We start from the raw sequence: 20,470 nt of genomic DNA on the forward strand, positions 1-20,470 counted from the left end.
GTGTGAAGCAAGTGTTCCATCACCTCCTCCTCCTCCTCACAACTGACTACCCAGCATAATTGGTGACTGCTCCATTTTCATTTTTTTTTAATGGTACAGTACAGTTATTTTATGCTGCAGAACAAATTATATGTTTTAACATGTGTTTCTATGGGAAAATGCGTTTCGTATAACGGACTTTTCACTTAACGGATGTGCACCTGGAACGGATTAAGTACATTATACAAGGCACCACTGTAATTTGATAATTTTTTTTTATTTTACAAATTAGGAAAGACATAGTTATGTTATTGATGATAAATGTAACTTCAGACATTTTTGAAGTTTTAAGAATTAATTATTACTAGATTTCAAAGCATTCTTTCAAATACTCAAGTTTAACTTATTAAAAATCTTAATCAACATAATAGTTTAATTACATAAAAAACAAAGAATGAATGAAAAACATAATACAAAATTAATATATATTTTAATCATAATTTAATAATAATTAATTCAAACCAAAGTAAAATGATTAATTTATTATTCGAGTAGTCAGCATATATTGATTTTTTTCATTTTATAAACATTAATTAGAATATATAAAGGCCACAACACACAAGGCAATTTCTCGCCCAGGAGACATTTCTCTGAGCGACAAAAATTTGTTGATGTTCGGGCACACGAGGAGAGAAGTTGCCAAAGTTATAAGATCGACATTTCTTACCTGGTAATTCTAAATGTTTGCTAACGGGATGAAAGCATGTTTCTTTTGAGTACCTTGTGATATTCTTTAATAGTGTGGATATAAACTTGTTCATATGACTGAATTAATGAAATTAAACATCGCGTCCTATCAACCATCCTCCATTTTTATTTTTGTGTTGTAAACAAGAACTGTGCTCATGTGGTAAATCTAAACACTCTCATTGGTTACAGCAAGTGACAGGAGACTGTCTTTCAAAAGTCAAAGTGATTTGACTCCGACAATTGCTCTCCCACTGTCTCCCACAAAAATCATCTAAGGTGTCACAGCCTTAACAATCTTTACAAGCCTTACAAGTACCATGTGTGTGAGTGTGAGTGCCCTTTGGTGAATCAGGTTCCAGAAGTAACATCTGATACTATAAAAAGACTACAAAGAAGTTTGCAAATCCAGAGTTTTCAATAAATTAATGACAATTCAACTGAAAAACAGAGTAAATGTTTTCTTAACACAAAGACTCTAGAAAGAACCCAACAAATACGATGCTGATGGAATTTGTAAGAAAAATTCTATCACTATCACAAAAATGCTGATGTCGAAAGAGCTTTCTTCATAAATAAAATGTGCCTTATTAAAAATACATATCAAAACTTATTGTAGTGCAGAGATTAGTATATACAGCAATTGTCAAAGCAGTTTGTATTGAAAAAATATTAACTAAAGGAACAATTCTGGCAGATTTACAACTTTATCCTTAACCTATGAGGATGTGTAACAAATTACATCCTGCAACGTACTTTTTTAGGCTTTTATTTCAGATATTTATTTTAAAAAGTAGAAAGTCACATAAAAATGGGCATAATATAAAAAAATAATAGCAAAACATCGATTATTTGGATTAAAATATTACTATTAATCATTTATTTCATTGGTTACATTCCTAACTCACAAAGTTTAAGAATAAAGTTTTTACCGTAAAGATTTGTGTTTCTCTTCTTTTTTTCCTGTTCTGTTTTTTTCATTTCACTTATTTTATAATTACATCAACAATGAAACAAACTGCTTTCTAGAGTTCACCTTTATTTACTCTCTCTAGCACTTTTGAACAACCAACTCCATTAGCAGGAGACACACAAATCTGATGTACGTCCCTCATTGCATAATCCATTCTCACTTTCAAAGTGAGTCTAAAATTACAAAGAGCAAGTTGATACAATTTGAGGCCAGTTTTTTCACATTGAATGTACAGTACTATCAAGTTCTGAATTGAAACAACTATAAACAATTGTTACTGATGCATCTGTTCCAAAAATTGCATAGAAATATGATATTTTTATTAACTACTAGAGAGAATAGATATATTCTGCTTTCTACCTACAACAAAATGGAGGTTGATTATGATGAACAGTATTTATTACATATACACATTGCTAACATGGTGGCTGAGTTTTTGGCAAGAAAAATTCTCGCATATTCCACATCCGTTGCAAATCTCAAATTTGCATCCTGGAACTTTTTCTTATTCTTAACACTGAATTTAAAGCTATGAGGTCTATTTCTCACCCACAATACAGTGATCAAAGCATCATAGACAATTCTGAAGAACATCTCCAAGGATGGGTTATACACGTCTTCGAGTTCTGACAGAAGCAATGGCAGAAGTGTATTGAATTTCATGGTGAATACTTCAAAAAAGACCATAGTTACTATGCCCGAGAGAGAGATTTTTTCCATTTTGTGATAGTCATTCTCAATTTGTTTTGACTTGTTCTGTACATAGGCAACTTTTTCAAAAAAAAAAAAAAAAAATGGTAAATGCAATAATGTATATCAAATATATTAATGCCTACATCACTTTAACAAGATGTGCATGTATATTTCTTTACTTTTTTTTAAGTTTTACTAATATTTTGCTAAATAATAATTAGAAAATATAAATTATATTGCATTACAGTTTAATTAATGCACAATAAAATAAACATTTTCCATTCATACAACTATACACTTCCATACAGAACTGGAATTTTTTAGTTGGATTGGAATGTATCTCCCACATAATGCATTAGTAGTTCAATGGAAAATGGATGCATGATATACATTGTATAAGTCATATTTTTTGGAACACAAGTTAAGCATATATTGAGGACCATCTGTATTTTGATAGATCATAACTGAAACCAGGAATATCTAATTGAGTATGTATATGTAGTAGATATTTTAGCAGGCTAAAGATGAATGTTTAAGATATCAGAAAAATTCGGGTGAATGATAGAAATTTATTAAATTGTACAAATGAAAAACTCATAAGATCAGTGTTATTTTTTCTGGCTAAAACAAGCAAACAAACAATATCTAGATTTAAGAACAATGAAAGTTATTACTCATAACTAACTACAAATACAAAGAATATTAGTACTCGATTGCTTGCTGTTCTCTCATATGGCCCGAAATGCATATCCTTTGTAAAAAAAAATAGAAAATAAAAATCCACTTCTTCCATCGAGAGGAGTGTTCATGTGTGATAAGTTCTCAATAGCAATTTTATACTTTGTTCCAAGAAACACACAAAGAATATTCTTGAATTATTATTCAAATTTTTTGGTACAAACTTTTTCCTGCAGCATGATTGGAGTAACATAGAAATATCAAACACAATGCAAAGGGATCCATCCCTTAAAACATTTTAAAAAGTACAGCAACATAAATCTGATTAATAGAAGTTCTGTATTATCCAAGGCAAACTGGTAAGTGTAATAGACTATTTTTCTTATAATTCATAAAAGTTTTTCCAAGCGTATGTTCCACAGTTTGTGAAATATGGTGATAACAAACTCTAAACACAAATACAATTTTTATTTTTATTTAAAAATATATAAAATATAATACTCTGCCTCTTCTAACTTCAAAAGGCAAGGAAAAAGAATACTATTAAAAGAAAAATTAAAGAATATTTTTCAATAATAAGGAAAATATAAATAATATTAATTTAAATAATGGTATTAATGTTGATGCATGTTGGAACAGATCTGTAAATTATACACTGCATGTGTATTATCGCTGAGGGGGGCTGAAATATCGTCACTTTGGCAAAATGCATTTGATAGATGGGTAAGTTATGGTTGTGTGATGAAGTATAAGAATTAAAATAATCCTTTCTTGATTTAAGTGTTGTTTGAATGTTTTATTCACCTCTGAAGTCAGAAGAGGCTGAGTTTTTCTTGTATTTTATATATATTATAAATTAATTACCAACACCACCGAATTGTTTTCAATCATTTTTATTACAAGTTTTTATGTTACTGACTAAATATGAAATTATTAAACAGTTGGAAAGTGACATAAAGCAAAGTGAAATGTATGGGAAGAAACGGATATGAATAAATCAACAGTTTCCACCAATTAGAAGGAGAGAGAGAAAATGTTTGCAAGCTTCAACATTGATAATTCAAATGCTAGAAAATCAGCACTTGAATTAGATCAAGTGTTTTTTCACAACAGAGACTTAAAAACACAGCTATTAGTGATGCTTTATTGCAGTCAAAAGCAGAAGAGTTGGGAAACAAATTGGAGGAGAATACAAAGTTGGATCAAGAGGTTTATAAAAAGCACAGTATTGGAAGCAGAAAAAGTGTTGGAAAAGCATAATACAGTAAACATAGATATGGTAGAAGATCAGCTGAAAAATAAGTGGCCAAAAATTAGAGAAAATTTCCAAGATTGCAATATCTTTAACACGGACAAAATGACTTTTGTTTATAACCCCACACCAAACAAGATGCTAGAATTTAAAAGAGAAACTTGTACAGGAGGAAAAAGGGGAATCTGGCACTTGGAGAAATTTGATGTCAGAAACTGTTTAGATTAGAATAGATGAAAAGAGTTATAAATGAAGATTTATGGACCAAGAGACAATCTTCAAAAAATAAAATTAAATTACAGCATTTTGGTCACATTTGCAGGATGATTGATGAATGCAAGAAGGAACTGGTCTTTCCCCCTTTTTGTTTTTAATTATATCAAAGCCATATCAAGAATGGATTGATTATATCAAATAATGGAATGAAGCCAATTTCGAACAGTTATTTGGATTTGGACTGAGAGAAATGAAGGCTTCATATACCCGTAAGCCTTGAGCCTATGGCTTTACAGATGGATGGATCAGGATGTTTGCTTAGGATTTTTCTAGTCAATGCACTGTCAGGTGTATCCATGCTAATTTTGATTTTTCAAAAATTAGCATTTTTTTTTAACCACTAACATGGATCTTCTTAATTAATTTAGGCACACAATGCAGAAAATGTGTTCTTAAAATATATATATATATATATATGACTTTACTCACTGTATTCAGAAGTAAATAAATAAATAAATAAAAGCACATCAAAAGTGATGCTGTTCCTTTCCTATTGGTTTTTATCCTGGAGTTGTACTCTAAAGCCTTGGCTATAAGCTGCAGCTTACACACAAGTGTGTCTTATCCATGAAAAAGTCAACATTCCTGTACAAGTATTGCTTCCATGGCTTATACAGTCGACCCCCCTATAATTACGGTCCCTATAATTACGATTCCTATAAAACTACGAAAAAATATACGTATTTTGGAAATGTTGAGTCGGATTAGTGTAGAATCGATTAATTTTATGGAAGAAAACCTTTCAATCAGCCGTAGTCCGTAAACTTGAGACGTGTCGGGCTGTGATTGGAACGACTTGTAAGAAATCGGATTCCTAATAAATTGGAACGTATCTATATCTTATAGGGGGGTCGACTGTATACAAATGCAGCCTATAGTCAAGATTTTAGGGTACATCTAATGGAGAAGTTTATTTGATAATGACACAAATATGCATTTTAAAAAATAAATCCACTAGACAATATGTATTCTCTCTCTATTTTAAATATCTTTCATTAAGAAAACAAAGATTAAAAAAAAAATTAATTTGGATTTATCGAGTGAATAAATTGATTTCTACTCTCCAATAAATTAACTAGAAAAATTGCTTTATGAGATAGAGTTAGAAGTACTTAATTCATTAACTATTTATAGACCAATCCACAGAATGATATAATAAATTATATCATCACTAACAATTGGCATTACAATCATTATCTCACTTTACAATTGGTACAAGGTTAATTATGAACGACAACAGTGCAATTTATCTGTATTATAAATTTAAATTTTTAAATAAAGCAGAACGAAAACAAAGAGAGCGCAGAACGTGGAAAAGGTTTTACTGTTATAAACATCGGATTGCCGAACATTTTCAAAGTACATTAAACCGTAAGCAAGAAAAACACGACCAGAACTAGAAAAAGATGCTTAAACAGAGAGAGAGAATGAAAATGAAAAATATTTAGTTGGGGTCTGGGGTGCTCGCAATCGAAGAATTACATCATCAAAGTATAAGTAGATAAAATGTCTTAGATGATACGACACAGAATAGAACATTTTCCATCATTTCCTCTTACCAATAATCTTATATATCACGAAAGTAAGCTTTATAAGAATATAAGGAGTCGGAATGTTCTTTAAATGTAACTGTAAACCTTTATCGAGCTTCTACCGCAAGAGGATACCATGCAATTTTATGTACAAAATACTATAAATGTAGACGTAACAATAAATGTGACATTCTTGACAGGTACAGTCGACCCCCTATAACACTGTTGATAATTCCATTTTATATGAATTCCATATTGTACAAATACATGAGCCGTTCACAGCCCGGCACACATATTTGTAAAATCTAAGTGACTCGTACAACATGGAATTCATATAAAACGGAATTATCAACAGTGTTATAGGGGAGTTGACTGTACTTGATATATGTATTTGAAAATAATACCTAAATAACATGACAAAACATTTCCAGTTAGTCTTTAATAATACATAATATAATTATTTAGAACTGATTGAAGCTACTATGCCATAATAATAATAATATAAACAAACGTCATCTGTTGTATTTAAAATTATTTTAATAGTTTAATGGGGAATTCATATTTTAATTGTGTTACACTCGGTTTCTTTCCAGCTAAGGCTAATTACAATAACGGACCGAATTAACAAACAGTGATTAACTCGTTAATGTCGAAAAATTAATCGGTTCATCGAATTTTTGCAGATGATAAAACTGTTAACGCGCGGGCATTACGTATGACAGTTGGATTTTTATTAATAAATGGGATACAGAATGGGTCGGTGGCATCTTAAGACGGGCAAATGATGTATCGTGCATATAAATTTAATAAAGTACAGTAATTTTGCACAGGAGCGGTGCAGAAATCGATCGGAGAAGAATCGAATCTTAACTCGTACGCGTAACTTTTAACTCGAATGTATTCGAAATTACATAATAAAAAAAAAAAACAAGAGTTAACGAGTAAGAAGAGACGAACTGGGGGACGATTTTGTATTGAGTCGAAGCGGATGTGACGGGTCCGTGACCTCGTTAGGCGGATGTAGAGGCGGATGTCGCCATTGCGGATGCGGGTACAGGTACACGAATATATCCGCGCATGACCGTACTTTTAGAAAACGGTACGGTATATACAAAGCCGTGACTGTAAATAATATCGTTATGGAAACGGTTCATTCAATTAATCAAGTGTTCGAATCGTCTAGCAGGGGAAATATGGAAAACGAATGTATACAAGCCAAGGTACTTAGCGGTAGTTACACGTTGAAGCTGAAAGAGGGAGGCAAGTCTGTCGTTTGGACAACGTTCAGGGAAATTATCGACGAAAACGGAATCAAGATACAAAATTACGTCGCTTGCGGTGAGTGCAAGAAAATATACCACTTCAGTAGTCATAAATCGGGAACTTCCAATCTGCTTAAGCATAAATGCATCGGCACGGAAGGAAAATCGATAAGGAAGAGCATGTTGCCCAAAAAAACTCTTAAACCGGTTACTAAGGACTTAAAGGATTTAGTTATGAAAAGTGTCGTGAATTTTATCCTAAAAGACGTTCGACCTTACGAGGCTGTTATCGGACAGGGGATTTTGGAGCTGGCTCAGTGTCTGGTCAACGTCGGGGCGCAGCACGGAACGGTGGATGCCGCCCTGCTGTTGCCACATCCCATCCCTCTCTTTTGTAACGTCAGTTGCATGGCCAATCTGACCAGGAAGAATCTGATTCCGGAACTGAAGCGCATCCTCGGTTCCGTCGGAGGGGCCGTGGTCCTGGACTTTTGGTCCAACGATCTGCACAAGATAGACTATCTGGGTCTGTCGGTCCGTTACCTGAAGAATTTCGCCCTGACCGACAGGGTGCTGTGTACGGTGGAACTGGACGGTAAGGGAGTCGGATCCGAAGAGATAAGATTTGCCGTCCGTAGGGCGCTCGGTAGGTTCGAGTTACAGTTCCTCTACGACAGGTTGGTCTACGTTACGGACAGGATCGTTACGGATTTCGAATCCAGGTATCTGATCTGTTCAGTCTCCATGCTGAACACCGTGCTCGACCACACCATAAAACCGGATAATCTGGGCGAAAATGTGGAGGTCTGGGACATAATTACTACTTGTATGACTCTATCCACTTATGTCAGACCTAAAGGATCCGGAGTTCAGATCACTTTAAACGAAAATAGCAAAACTATTTGGAATAATAAAATACAAATGATATCGTTAATTTACGAACAGTGGGATCAAATTGTCGAAATCTTATCCGAACAGGACGAAATGAATCACTTGGAGCTCGTCAACAAAGACGTCCTTCGTATGTTGGTAAAATTTCTGACGCCGTTTCAACAGGCGCTGGATGAATTAAAGACGTCCACGAATCCGACACTTCATCTGGTGCTAGTGTGGTATTACAGATTAATTTTGCAGCTCAAACCTAATTATTCGGATTCCGCAACTCTCAGTCTTTTAAAAGAAACTGCAATGTTATATCTAGAAGAGAAAATGTTAATTGACATTCTGCATAAAGTTGCAGTTTTCCTACATCCCAAATTAAAAAGTCTGAAAATTCTAAAGAACGACGTCGAACGACAAGAAGTTTATTCCGAAGTCAGGAAGATGATAGCCCACAGACGCAGTAACGACTCGTGTCGGTCGAAACCAGACGATTTTGATCGCGGCTTCGGCGGTTCGGTTTCGAGCGAACCGCTTTCGAAAAAAATCAAAAGCGAACCCGTTCGGATGTGTTCCGCAGAAAATTCCCGCAACGTGGACTTTAACGAAGAATCTTTAGAAAACGACAGCAGTTTAGATCTGACAGATTTATACAACTGTAATAATTCCTTCGATAAAATTTTAGGAAAGGAAAGGAAGAGTCAAGAGACCCTGTCCGACTTCGAGGACTCCTGCAGCGACGACGAGCCCGAAGTCGACGAGGTCGGCAAATACATCGCCCTCAAAGTGGGTAAAAGCGAAGACTTCGACCTGGTGAACTGGTGGAAGTCGCACGAGGCGGAATTTCCCCACCTCTGTAAAATTGCTCAATTTATTTTTTCCATCCCCGCATCGATAGGAGTGGAAGAGAACTCCTCCGTATCCGAATCTCTGTTCAAGGCGCGAAGGACCAGTCTGAATCCCGACACAGTGGACGACATCCTTTTTCTGTACGGCAACCTAGACAAATAACAGACTCGCCGGGAAACAACTTACTCGTTCAATGGGATAGCAGTCCACTAAACTGCACAATTAGATTAAGAATTTAAAATAAAATAAAATAAATAATAATATAATTAAAAAAAATAACAATTTAAATTATAAGTGTACAAATATACACATCAATCAAAATCATACATTCAAAGTGTATGTTGAAATCTGTAAGGGAAACAAATGCAAAACCAAAATTTTAATTAGCAAGGATTTATTCTACTGCTTTTCCAACTATTTAATCACAAGTAGTGTGTATGTGTGTATGTATATATATGTATATAAAGTTAAAAAATTCCTTATATTTTTCTTTTCTATGAATGTAACATAAATGTTTACCTTTTTAAAATATGTATAAAATGTTAAATATGCCAGAAGCAAATGAATGATCATTTTATCAGATGAAATGTATAAAAAAAAAAAGAAGTTATACTTAAGAAATAATTTGTTGTAAATTAAATTGTTGTTGTAATAAACCAAATGAACTTTTTACTTTCATCTCTCAATGAGCAACAAAATTAAATTCATATATTTTTTTATACACAGATTCTACATATAAGGCCGTTGCCTGATATGTAGAATCTGTGTATACACTGTGTAAGCTGTGTATACACAGATCTGTGTAACACCAGTACACATCAGGCCCTACATATCAGGCTCTTGCCTGATATGTAGGGCCTGATGTGTACTGGTGTTAGGCACATCCACCTAACACCAGTGACTATCAGGATTAACTTTAGAAACAGAGCAAAGTCTAAACAGTCCATTGTGCAAAACCTGTATAAAAAAGACAATACAAAATAAAGAAAAATTCGGGTTTGACTGTGCTGGTTTAAGGCAACACAACACATGGTAGACTTCCCCTATTTAATGCTAGACACGTGACTAAAATCCGGCAAACTGCACGCGGCCGGCGCAAACCCGCAACCGACTCGCCGGCATTTTTATGCACATTCGGCCACCGGTGGGCCATTAAAATTTTAGGCAATTTACGATGGGAAGCGCAATCGATTGCAGAAAAAAAAAAATTAAATGTCACATTCATTTCTAGTATTTTAAAGGTGTCGTTCGTAATTCTTAACGGATTTTTAGCTATTTATAACTGTAAATTCGGCTAACGTATAATACTAAAACAATAAATAAAGAGTCGAAAAGACGACGGCGTAAAAACGGGTCTACTTACTATCAACGTAGTAAGATCCTCATTGATAACTCCCCCATTATTCATGTCTGACAAATCGACCGTGTCGCACTCTATTATCGCTCGCCGGAACTAACGCCGAATTTTTTTTTCTTCTATTTTTCTAGTGATGATTTCGATTCGTTTTAATAATAAAACAAATTTTTTTTTTATTTGTGGGAATTTATCGAGCGGTATTTTTCGCGTACTTTAATGCAAACTCGGCCGAATTCCGTGAAGATCGCTAAACTTTGTTCGTCTATGTCGAAGGTAGGTACTGTACTGTAGTATATTTCCTCTTCTAAAATGGGGAATATCGTATTGTTTACGCGTCGGAGGCAATAAATACGGGGTGTATTTTGTTTCGAAATTGGCACGCGAAATTTCCGTTTAATTTTTCGACCGTTTAATTTTTTTTTTTTTTTTTTTTTTTTTTTGTTAATGGCGGAAATGACGTTGTCATCGTGTTCGAAATTATCGAGTGTGACGTAACGAAGAACGGCTTACTGATTTGACGATCGACGTTCTTTACATTTCGAAATCCATTCTCTTACAATTTTCCTTTCATTATTCGTATGTCATTTTGTTCTTTTTGTCGCGACACATCAGTGGGCGGCCGGATAAAACCATTAATTAAACATAGTAATTGGTCTTGGGTTCGAGCTTCGGCCACTTAAAGTTCTTCACGTGTCTAACACCTAAACAGGTGCCAGTTTTCAGTAGAAAATCATCCCGGGAGGTACTCCCTCCTGGCAGATCGCCCGAGTGTCGCGTTGCTTTATTGCTTCAATCCATTTTGCATCATCTATATAAATTGCTTCATCCTATGTAAATGCTGTAAATAATGCATACTATAATGTCCAATGGCCGAGGCGGTAAAGGTCTGTCATTCTGAAAAAATTGGATTTGAATACAGCGACATTCTAAAAATTCAGTATTAAGTTTATCCACTTAAAGGGGTGATGCCCAAACTACTCCTCCCGGGCCAAATATTTGGCACTTATGAATAATAAAAATAGACTAAAATAGGCGAAAATGCAGGTCATAGTATACGATAAGCTAAAGGCGCCAGAGGAATCCGGGATCGAATCCGGGCCCACAACTGCCTAGGAATTTTTTGCGAGCGGTATATCTCATATGTATCAGAACTCGTATATCACCACCCGTCTGTCCTCGTTGCGTGTCTGCGGACCCTATAAGTGCCCGCAGAGCTGAGTTTTAACAAAGTTGTCCACCCAGATTCGGTCAAAATAGGTCATTAGTGCCGATTGTCGTCTTAATCGTCTTAATTTTGCCGCCCGCACACATCGGGTTTAATGTTGGTCTCGGCCACGTGGGATTGTAAATCAGATGTTAAATCAACGGGCACTCGTTTTATCATAAGTGGGCGTACCACGCTCGTTAACTTTAATTCCGACTCGACCGGGAAAAGCAGGCTTGCGACCTTCGTGGTTAATTTTTAATTTTATCACCGTTATCAGCAGTGACGAATTTAAGGATTGGTTTGATGATATAAGACAACGCGAAACACGAGTGATCTGCCAAGAGGAAAGCTTCCCGGAAGGACTTTCTCCGGAAAACTAGCTCGTGTTTAGGTATTACACATGCAAAGAAAACCCCGAAAACTCTACGCGGCTAGCAATTTAGTGATGCGCGACCCCACGACCGGTGTTCAGTGGATTTATCCATTCGGCCACCAATGGGCAACGGTGGATTTATGGCTTTCGGGTTCGTCTCTCCGTCTAAGAGGATAGAATTGGCATACGTCCCCATTTACTCCGATAATTTCTCATTTTGAGGATAAAAATTACCGTCCAAACACATTTTTGTTTATTCCCCGTTTTGTCTACATTTCTGGTGATTAGACTTCTCCCTCCAACTGAGGCGATACCATACATAAGAATAGGAGATTTTTCTCCATTGATAAGGGCGCAGTGTAAATAAATCTCTTGCAGACACCTTTTGTTGGTGTTTTAGATACTAGTAACCACTGCAATATAAACGTGGTCTCAATCTTTATTTGCTATTTTGACTACAAGAATGCAAATTGATAAATTAAAGTGGTCAGTGTTGAGAGAAAGTCCAGTGAAACAGCAAAAATGATTGGTGCAACTAAATTGAATACCATTGAAGTGAACAGCAATATAAGGTGACTGTGAAGATAAAGCCCAATTCTTTTTTCGTTATACTATCTCATTATATTTGTGTTAAACGATACACACCGGTATACATGAAACATATACTTGAACAGGAGTGCCTGTCTGATATACTCGATATAAATGAAAAACTGACAGTCATCCACACGTTCAGGTATACCTGTTCTGGTATATTGGTACGTGTGTACCCGGCTTTAGTGAATATACTCAATTTTGGGCACCGAGTCGATTGGAGGTAGCCCCATTTCACGGTTTCACAATATAATGTAACGGTCACTCGGATGGCCGAGCGGTTAAAGCGTCAGTTTACCGTTCCGAGGATCCGGGCAAGTCGAAAAACCCAGGAATATTTCGAGGATGGCCATTCCCGAATACGTCGAATCCCGTTCCTGACTATCCTGTTGCCCCACTGTGGGCCTGGCTTAAAAGAAAAAGACACACTCAGTACCCACAGGGTGCAAAGTGTTAAAGAAGTGAACCCTCTCTCTTCAAATTAATTCTTCGAAAATGGAGAAAAGTTTTGATTTCCGAAGGATTGGAACAGTTACTAATTGGGCGAATCTAATCCAGAATAAGCATAATTGACAAAAAATAATATAAAATCGACTATGAAACTTTATTATTTTCAGGTGAAAGGGCAAGATTTTTAAAATGCTAGGGCAGTGACGCGTTATAACTTTATGGATCTCAGGCAAATTTGAATTAGGAGGTCCCATGTGTAATATTGACTTCAGATATTTTTCTTTGGGGAAATTTTTAGGATAATCTCCCGATATCCTCGTTGGCTTTTTAATGGGACCCCTAGACGATTAATTAATAAATTAATTAACTTTTGTGCCATACCGGTAATCTAGGATCCCCGATATGGCACCGAATTTAAATTTCGACATTCTTACTACAGTATGAGTTTATAAAAAATTGGTTTGGGGCACCCCTGTTGGTAGGGCTCAGGCAATTGCCCGTTTTGCCGGTAGAATAACGCGCCAATGGGCTAGGGTTTTAAAAAGCACACAATTTTTCATAACATAGGTTGTTATTTTGTACATTATAGGGTACAGGAGGATTTTTGTATCAATATTTTTATTTAATTTTATAATTCTTCTCAATTTGGGGGAGGATGTTAAACCTCCAAAACCACCCCCGCGTGCACGGCCTTGGATCGAGAGTAGAGGATCAAAATTGGAACGTTCGCCGCTCGTATCAAACGAAGGTCGACGACGTAAGGAAAAGCGAATATTCGAATTTAAACGAGAGGCGTTTTCCGGTGGACGACGTCATTTTTATTTTTAACCGGTTCCGACCTCCAACTTAACCAGAAGATATTAGAAGGAGCGCACGCTTTCTCTTAAAATATCCCAAGAAAAGTAGAAAAACTCGATTCGTTAAAGCGTGAAAACGGTCTCGAGGACGGAAAGAAACGTCTCTCGCGCTTTTACGATCGGGAAAAAACCTGTTAAAAACAACACGCAGTCGTCCATTTTTACTGTATAATTATCTGGGAGAAAATAAATTTACAGAAATTCGGTCAAACGTGCTTGGTCGGCTGAGCCCACTCGAAAGGATGAGCTATCAATCAGTCAAGGAGGATACCTCTTTTTCTACGAAAAACTATGGCTTTCTATGAAAAACTGGTCCTTATTTAGGTGTTAAAAGTGTCTGTTCTCTATCGAAGGCGCCTTAAATAAAACATTCGAAACGGTTTGTGAGGTTTCTACGAATACGATTCTGCCAAATTCCCTCCAGTTCGATTATCAGAACTGTCAAAATTCACAGAATCGAAGAGTGCAATGTAGAAAGTATAAAGGAACTTCGGATCCCTATCGGTTTTATTTGATTATATGAGACAAGGCAACGCAACGTACGGGTGTTTTGCCAAGAGGGACTTTCTGTGAAGAAAATTGATCCCAATTTATTCGTTAGACACGTGAAGAAAACCCGGAAAATTCCACATGGCCAGCCTGGTGAGGCTCAAACCCGCGACTAGTTCACTTGTTTTATCCACATTGTTAATTAATAAAGCGAAAATATCGATTTATTGTTTTATACAGGTTGATCCGGACCAACCAGCTATTGCTTTTACTCTACTTTTTTTACGTTTATCTACTTCAAAACGGAAAGAACTCGGAAAGATCCGACGATCCAACGACGGACGGGTTGGCCGATCAGGAGGGAAAAATGACGAACGAGAGGGAGTCAGACCGTAAGAGCTTTCGCTCTACGCAGTTTTCCCAGTCCGGGAATGGAAGGTTTCTTCTCCCCACCTCAGTTTCATGATTGATTTCGAAGGACATTCGAGCGTTACGTAATATTTAACGCGGGAGGGAGGCAAAAAAAAAAAAAAAAACAAACTCGTTCGACCTACGTCCATCGAGATACTATAATTAAAATCCGGGAAATTAAATGACGAAAAATGACGTAATTCGAGCGTAATAACGCCGACGACCTTCGCCTCTATTACGTATGGAGTCTGCGTCGGATTATAAATTACTGTCCTTAGTTACGGGTGTTTACCATTAGAAAAATAGCGAAAGGAAAAATAGACGATAAATTACGTCATAAAACGTTTGTTAAAAACAACTCAACACGCCTTCTCCCCGATACACGTGACCATCGATTAGACAATTAATTTAAGAATAAATCGCTAAGGAAAAATGCTGGATGGAAATAAAAAAAAGGGGGAAAACAGAGGCGACTTTCCCAGCCAGGTCTTCAGACGTTTCGGTTATTATAAGACAATTGTCCTCCTTCCCGGGACAAAGAACAATCTCATTGTATTCCGTAATGACATACGTCTTCTGCCATCTTACCGTGACCTTTGAACGACCTAAATTAATCACCGGTTCCTATACGTAAATATACCTTAGAAAATATACGTGTAAGGTGCGCGCGGTGAGGGCCAATGCCATAGCCGGACACGCAGATGATTTTGATGGTTTACCCCTATCACTTGGTAATTCAACAGAAAAATATTGCTAATACAACTTATATTTACTTTGTACCCGTATTTCTGTTTATTGCGTTACTCTATTGTTAAAATCAATATAAAACAATAATTATTGTGTCCGATGTCGATGGTTAATTATTGGGCTAATGGTTATTACAGTATTATTAATTGTTTCGATGGTTAAGCCCTCTATCGGACCTTTCTTTTTTTTTTTTTTTTTAATCATCGACATTAATCGCAACAATTATACACTTTTTTATTCTTAAGTTGTGTTTTACAAATACTATAAAAAGCGAATAATAAATGATGTTATGAAAAAATAGCGTGTAAAATAATAATTGTCGTGTCCGATGTCGATGATTAATTATTGGATTTATAGTTATTATTATTTCGATGGTTAATCCCTCTATCGGACTTTTGTTGTTTGAACCATCGACATCAGTAATAACAATAATACACATTTTTATTTTTTTAATTACGTTTTACAATTATTATAAAAAACCGAAATATTTTTAAAGAAAATTTGCGTATTTATATCGGTCACGCGCGAGGAACTAAATCTTTAATGGCGATAAGCAATTAGTGCTTGACAAAGGCTCCGACTGAGCTATTTTTATCTGGGTCGTAAGAGCGCTTATCTATTAATTACCCGTGCGTATAAATTCGAATTTAATTTAATTAGATCGCTAGTTATTAAAACACGAAACGTTATTACGTATTTGACAATAAAATCGCAAAACTTTTAATTTTTTTTTTTACGAATAAATATTAAAGGGAGCGGCTTACTTAATCGGTAATGGTCGAATCCGAATATAATGGCCACTGTCGACATTATTGTTTCTATGTATCGTGAACGGGCCGTCGAGGGCTTGTACGGGAGACCCCTTTTTTGCTCTTTAATATCGTACAAATGAAATACAGTAAGTAGAACGGTCTTAAACTCTTGGTAAACACAACATTAATTTGTAGGAGTAGGGAAACACTAGGAGGCCCTAACTTTTCTCCGGATCCGAGGAAAATTTCCCAACCTCCTACCCCTCTGGACGACTCTGATTGTCAATTGGAGACAATTATGGCCGTTTCTTTTATAGAACGGATTAAACAGATGGAAAAGATAAGCGTGTAGCTTGGAGCGGGATCACTTATCAAATTCCTATCGATTTTTGTTGTAGTCCGTCGTACGGGAGTCGAGAGAAGACACATTTCCCACTTTTGTACTGGAAAAATTATCCCCTTCTCAAGATATATACGTGTTTTTACTACAAAAATTAGGAATACAAACGAGTAAACTACTCTGTATACAACGGGCGCGCTTTATTTTTTTTTATATCCACACAAAACCCGACAATAGGAAATATATCTTACTCATTTGTCATTGGCCCGACTTCTCTTTAATGTATACAGAGATCGACGCCAATGATCTGTCGCCGGGATTATTCGGATTGCGTGACAGTTCGATGACAAAGAAATTACCTCCTTCGATCGTTACTGCGTTACGCACTTCGAACGTAACGAAGTCCTCCCGGGAAGACTTTCTATAGGAAACTGGCTTTATTTAAGTGTTGTTAGACACGTGATGAAAACCCGCAACACCCGTTGGTGAGGCATCGGCTATCAGTATTTTACGTAATTAAAAACTCCGTTCGACGTCCTTTTAATTTCGTTTTATATCCGGGGAAACAGTCTCAAAGTACGCAGGAAATTCCCGGACAACTATGAGGAAACACAAAACATTTTTATTATCCTTTATCGTATATAAAATAGGCCTATTTGTTGTAACAATTCTCGTAAATATAACAAAAGTTCTTACGAATTATTACGTCAGAAAATAGTTTAACGATGAAAAGATTCGTATTAAATTCTAGAAATTTTCAAAAACTCGAAATAACGATACCAAAATGTGACTAATGGGAAAAGATACCCTGGCTGCACGTTGGCAGGGACCTACCCTCTTTAATTACATATAACGTTCGATAATAAGGCTAGAAAATAAAATAGTACAAAAATAAAAAGAATTGCTCTAGTTCCAACTGTCGAAACTGGAAGGAAATTTCCTAACTTAAGAAGATGTAACGGGATAAGGCAATGCAACACATGGACGATCTACCAAGGGGAGGTGCCTCTCTGGAGGACTTTTATGGGGAAAACTGGCCCCCATTTAGGTGTTAGACACGTGAATAAAACCGGGAAAAGTCCAAGTTGGTGAGGCACGAACCCGCGACAAACTACAGTTTTACCTACTGCATAACTGGTGGGCTCGAAGAGAGTGATAAAGACAATGATAAATCTGTTATCAACTAGGCACCTATAAATTAACTTTTACTACTTTAAGGCTGTTATTTATTAATAAAGAGACATTGTACGTAAGGTTATTTCACTTGTTCAGAGGCAGAAGGAGCCAGTACCAAGTATTCGAACACCCTGTTATGGAATATTCATCTGGATTAAAGGGTCTTGATAATATGTTCGAAGCCCTGGAATGTTAAAAAGCGAGATTACCAATGTATTTGTTACTCTATTACGACGTTCGGTTTTCCACATGGAAAGTAACCATTTTTTTCTTTTTTCGAACACTTTACCCCGAGCGGATGGCTTTGGTCACGTACCAACGCGTTTTCTCGCATTACTACACACGCGCTAGAATACGTTACTTACGGCGCTTACGTGTAGCAAATGCGGAAATAAATTTGGTATTTTTATAAAGAATAATATAATTACAGAATCGACGGACTAGAAAGAGAAATCGCTCGCGACATTCCGGTAGAGGTCGGTTTGTGAGGGGGAGGAATTATTATTCGAGATATAAAATCCGAGTCGGGTATGATCACTCTTTTCTACATTCGTTAGGAACTCCCAGCGTTTAAGATTAATTAAATTAATATCTTCCGTGTTCTAGGAGCAGAAGATTGGGGCCTCTCCTATATAATTTACATAGTAAACTTACAATATTTAATTGAACCCATAGAATTATTTATAAATAATTGCTTTACTTTTTCCAATTTCGGGCCTCCTAGATCTAGTATCCACTGTGGCACACTGGAAACTGAAATTCGGCATTGCCAACTCCAATCGTCGGCTCGGACGTTGATTTTTCGGGCCTCGAGGTCCCGCTCTCAGAGGGATCCAGCGCTTTCAAATTTACACGGGGGCATTCAAAAAGTTCCCGGAAAATGTAAACAAGAGTAAGTTAATACTGATATAACACTACGCGTAAGTATCCTATAGCGCTTTCGCAAATATTAATGGGGTCCACTAATAACTTTTTCCGGAGGCCCGCAATACCTTCGGCCGGCCCTACCAATTGTTAAGACAAAACATACCTAGAGCTTCTCACTCCAACTGTCCTAAGTAGGTCGAATCCTGTTGTAGTCCTACCTCCACACTAATCGTACTCGGAATCATCGTCGCCATCAACTCTTCCCCCCTTATTTTACTTACGCTCGGATTACCGAAATAAAAAAGAACTTTAGAAATTTATTATCCGCATGGATCCACACGAATAAAGGGTCCCCAAAATACTTCACCTTAAATTTTATATAAACGGCAACAGCCGTAAAACCGAATGTAATAATTATTCGTTCGTTAACACCGCTTAATAAAAAACTTATCAAACGAAGTGTTAAGGGAGAAATTCGATAGGGGAGGGAACTTCTTGTGTACAGTGCGCATCTCCGGCCGACGACTACCATAGACGAGCAAAAGGATTGGTTTGGTTTTAGTTTATTCGATTACGGCAACGCGACACACAGGCGATCTGCCCTCCCGGAAGGACTTTAGTGGAAAACTGGCCCCTGTTTAGGTGTTACAAACGTAAAGAAAACCCGTAAAAGGCACGAACCCACGACAAACCACCAGAGTATTCGGTTGTTTTATCCATTAGGTCACTGATGAGCACGAAAGGATTGGAACGAGGCAACGTAACACATGGCGCGAAGGGGTGCCTTTCTAAGGAAATTAGCACTCATTTAAGTGTTAAACACGTGAAAAAAACTCGGAAAATTTCATGCTATTAGCCCGTGGATCGGGCGCCAACCCACCATTGGTAGTGGGTTGGCGCCCGGTCCACGGGTTTAGTGGTGTTTTCAATTGCCACGAACGAAAGGAGACGGCCAAAAATCATCGAAAATACTTTAAAATAAGAACTGGTTCTAATTGGTATATTGTTAAACACGATCTAAAAAAGAATTGCGCCTAAATCGTTAGATTTAATAATAATTTAATTGATGGGTGAGCGAAATGCCCGTAATTCCGAGTGGTTCCTAACTGGATGTTAGACGTATCCATTACGTATATACATATATTAAATATCGGGAAGACGTTGGCCACTTCTCCGAATTTCGATCTGCGAATCGACCGCAACAAAAAAAAGCGAAGTAAATTGAAAGCCGTCTGTCCGACGACGCTCTTATCTTTAAAGAAATTTCGAAAGTAAAAATTCTTCCGAGACTGGAGGGCCTGATTTAAGGGTGGCCCGGGGGCCCCAGAAAAAATAAAAACAATACGGCATTTATAAATCCCGTACGAATTTAAAGTACAGGACTCTATAGGGCGTTAGTCGCTGTTGGGTTCTCCACAACCTCGAGTGCCCCGGGGCCCCACGTAAATAAATCCGTTTCCGCTCGAGCGTTTTTATCACTTAAAATATTTTCCAAGTGAATAAATCGTTTGATGTGACGTAATCGTTAATTTTAATTGTGCTCTTCACGAGAAAATCTAATTTGTCTTAACGAAAGCTATTTAGGTTAGTTGCGTGCAGTAACTAGAGACCATCGACGAGCGCGCAAACACTCACATGCACTCGATGGAAAATTAAATAATATTAATATACATTAAAAATACAGAAATAATAATATATATAAATCGACTGCAAATATTACAAAAAAAAAAAAA

At 36.6% G+C, this 20,470-nt stretch overlaps 2 protein-coding genes across 2 annotated transcripts in view; one reads left to right on the plus strand and one right to left on the minus strand.

Moving 5' to 3' along the window:
* Positions 1-10,543, minus strand: part of LOC111633927 (WW domain-binding protein 4-like) — a 43,858-nt gene extending 33,315 nt beyond the window's left edge. Inside the window, exon 1 of the mRNA XM_023378584.1 lies at positions 10,484-10,543. The gene's annotated coding sequence lies outside the window, so the exon portion shown is untranslated. The remainder of the gene's footprint in view (positions 1-10,483) is intronic.
* Positions 10,544-10,729: 186 nt separating this feature from the next.
* LOC111633926 (restin homolog) overlaps positions 10,730-20,470 on the plus strand; it is a 101,202-nt gene continuing 91,461 nt past the window's right edge. Inside the window, exon 1 of the mRNA XM_023378583.1 lies at positions 10,730-10,750. Coding sequence (XP_023234351.1) covers positions 10,742-10,750 — 9 coding nt within the window. The 5' untranslated portion in view covers positions 10,730-10,741. The remainder of the gene's footprint in view (positions 10,751-20,470) is intronic.

This window comes from Centruroides sculpturatus, unplaced genomic scaffold (assembly GCF_000671375.1).
Source record: "Centruroides sculpturatus isolate CEXI.00-Female unplaced genomic scaffold, Cexi_2.0 scaffold903, whole genome shotgun sequence".
Lineage (NCBI taxonomy): Eukaryota > Metazoa > Arthropoda > Arachnida > Scorpiones > Buthidae > Centruroides > Centruroides sculpturatus.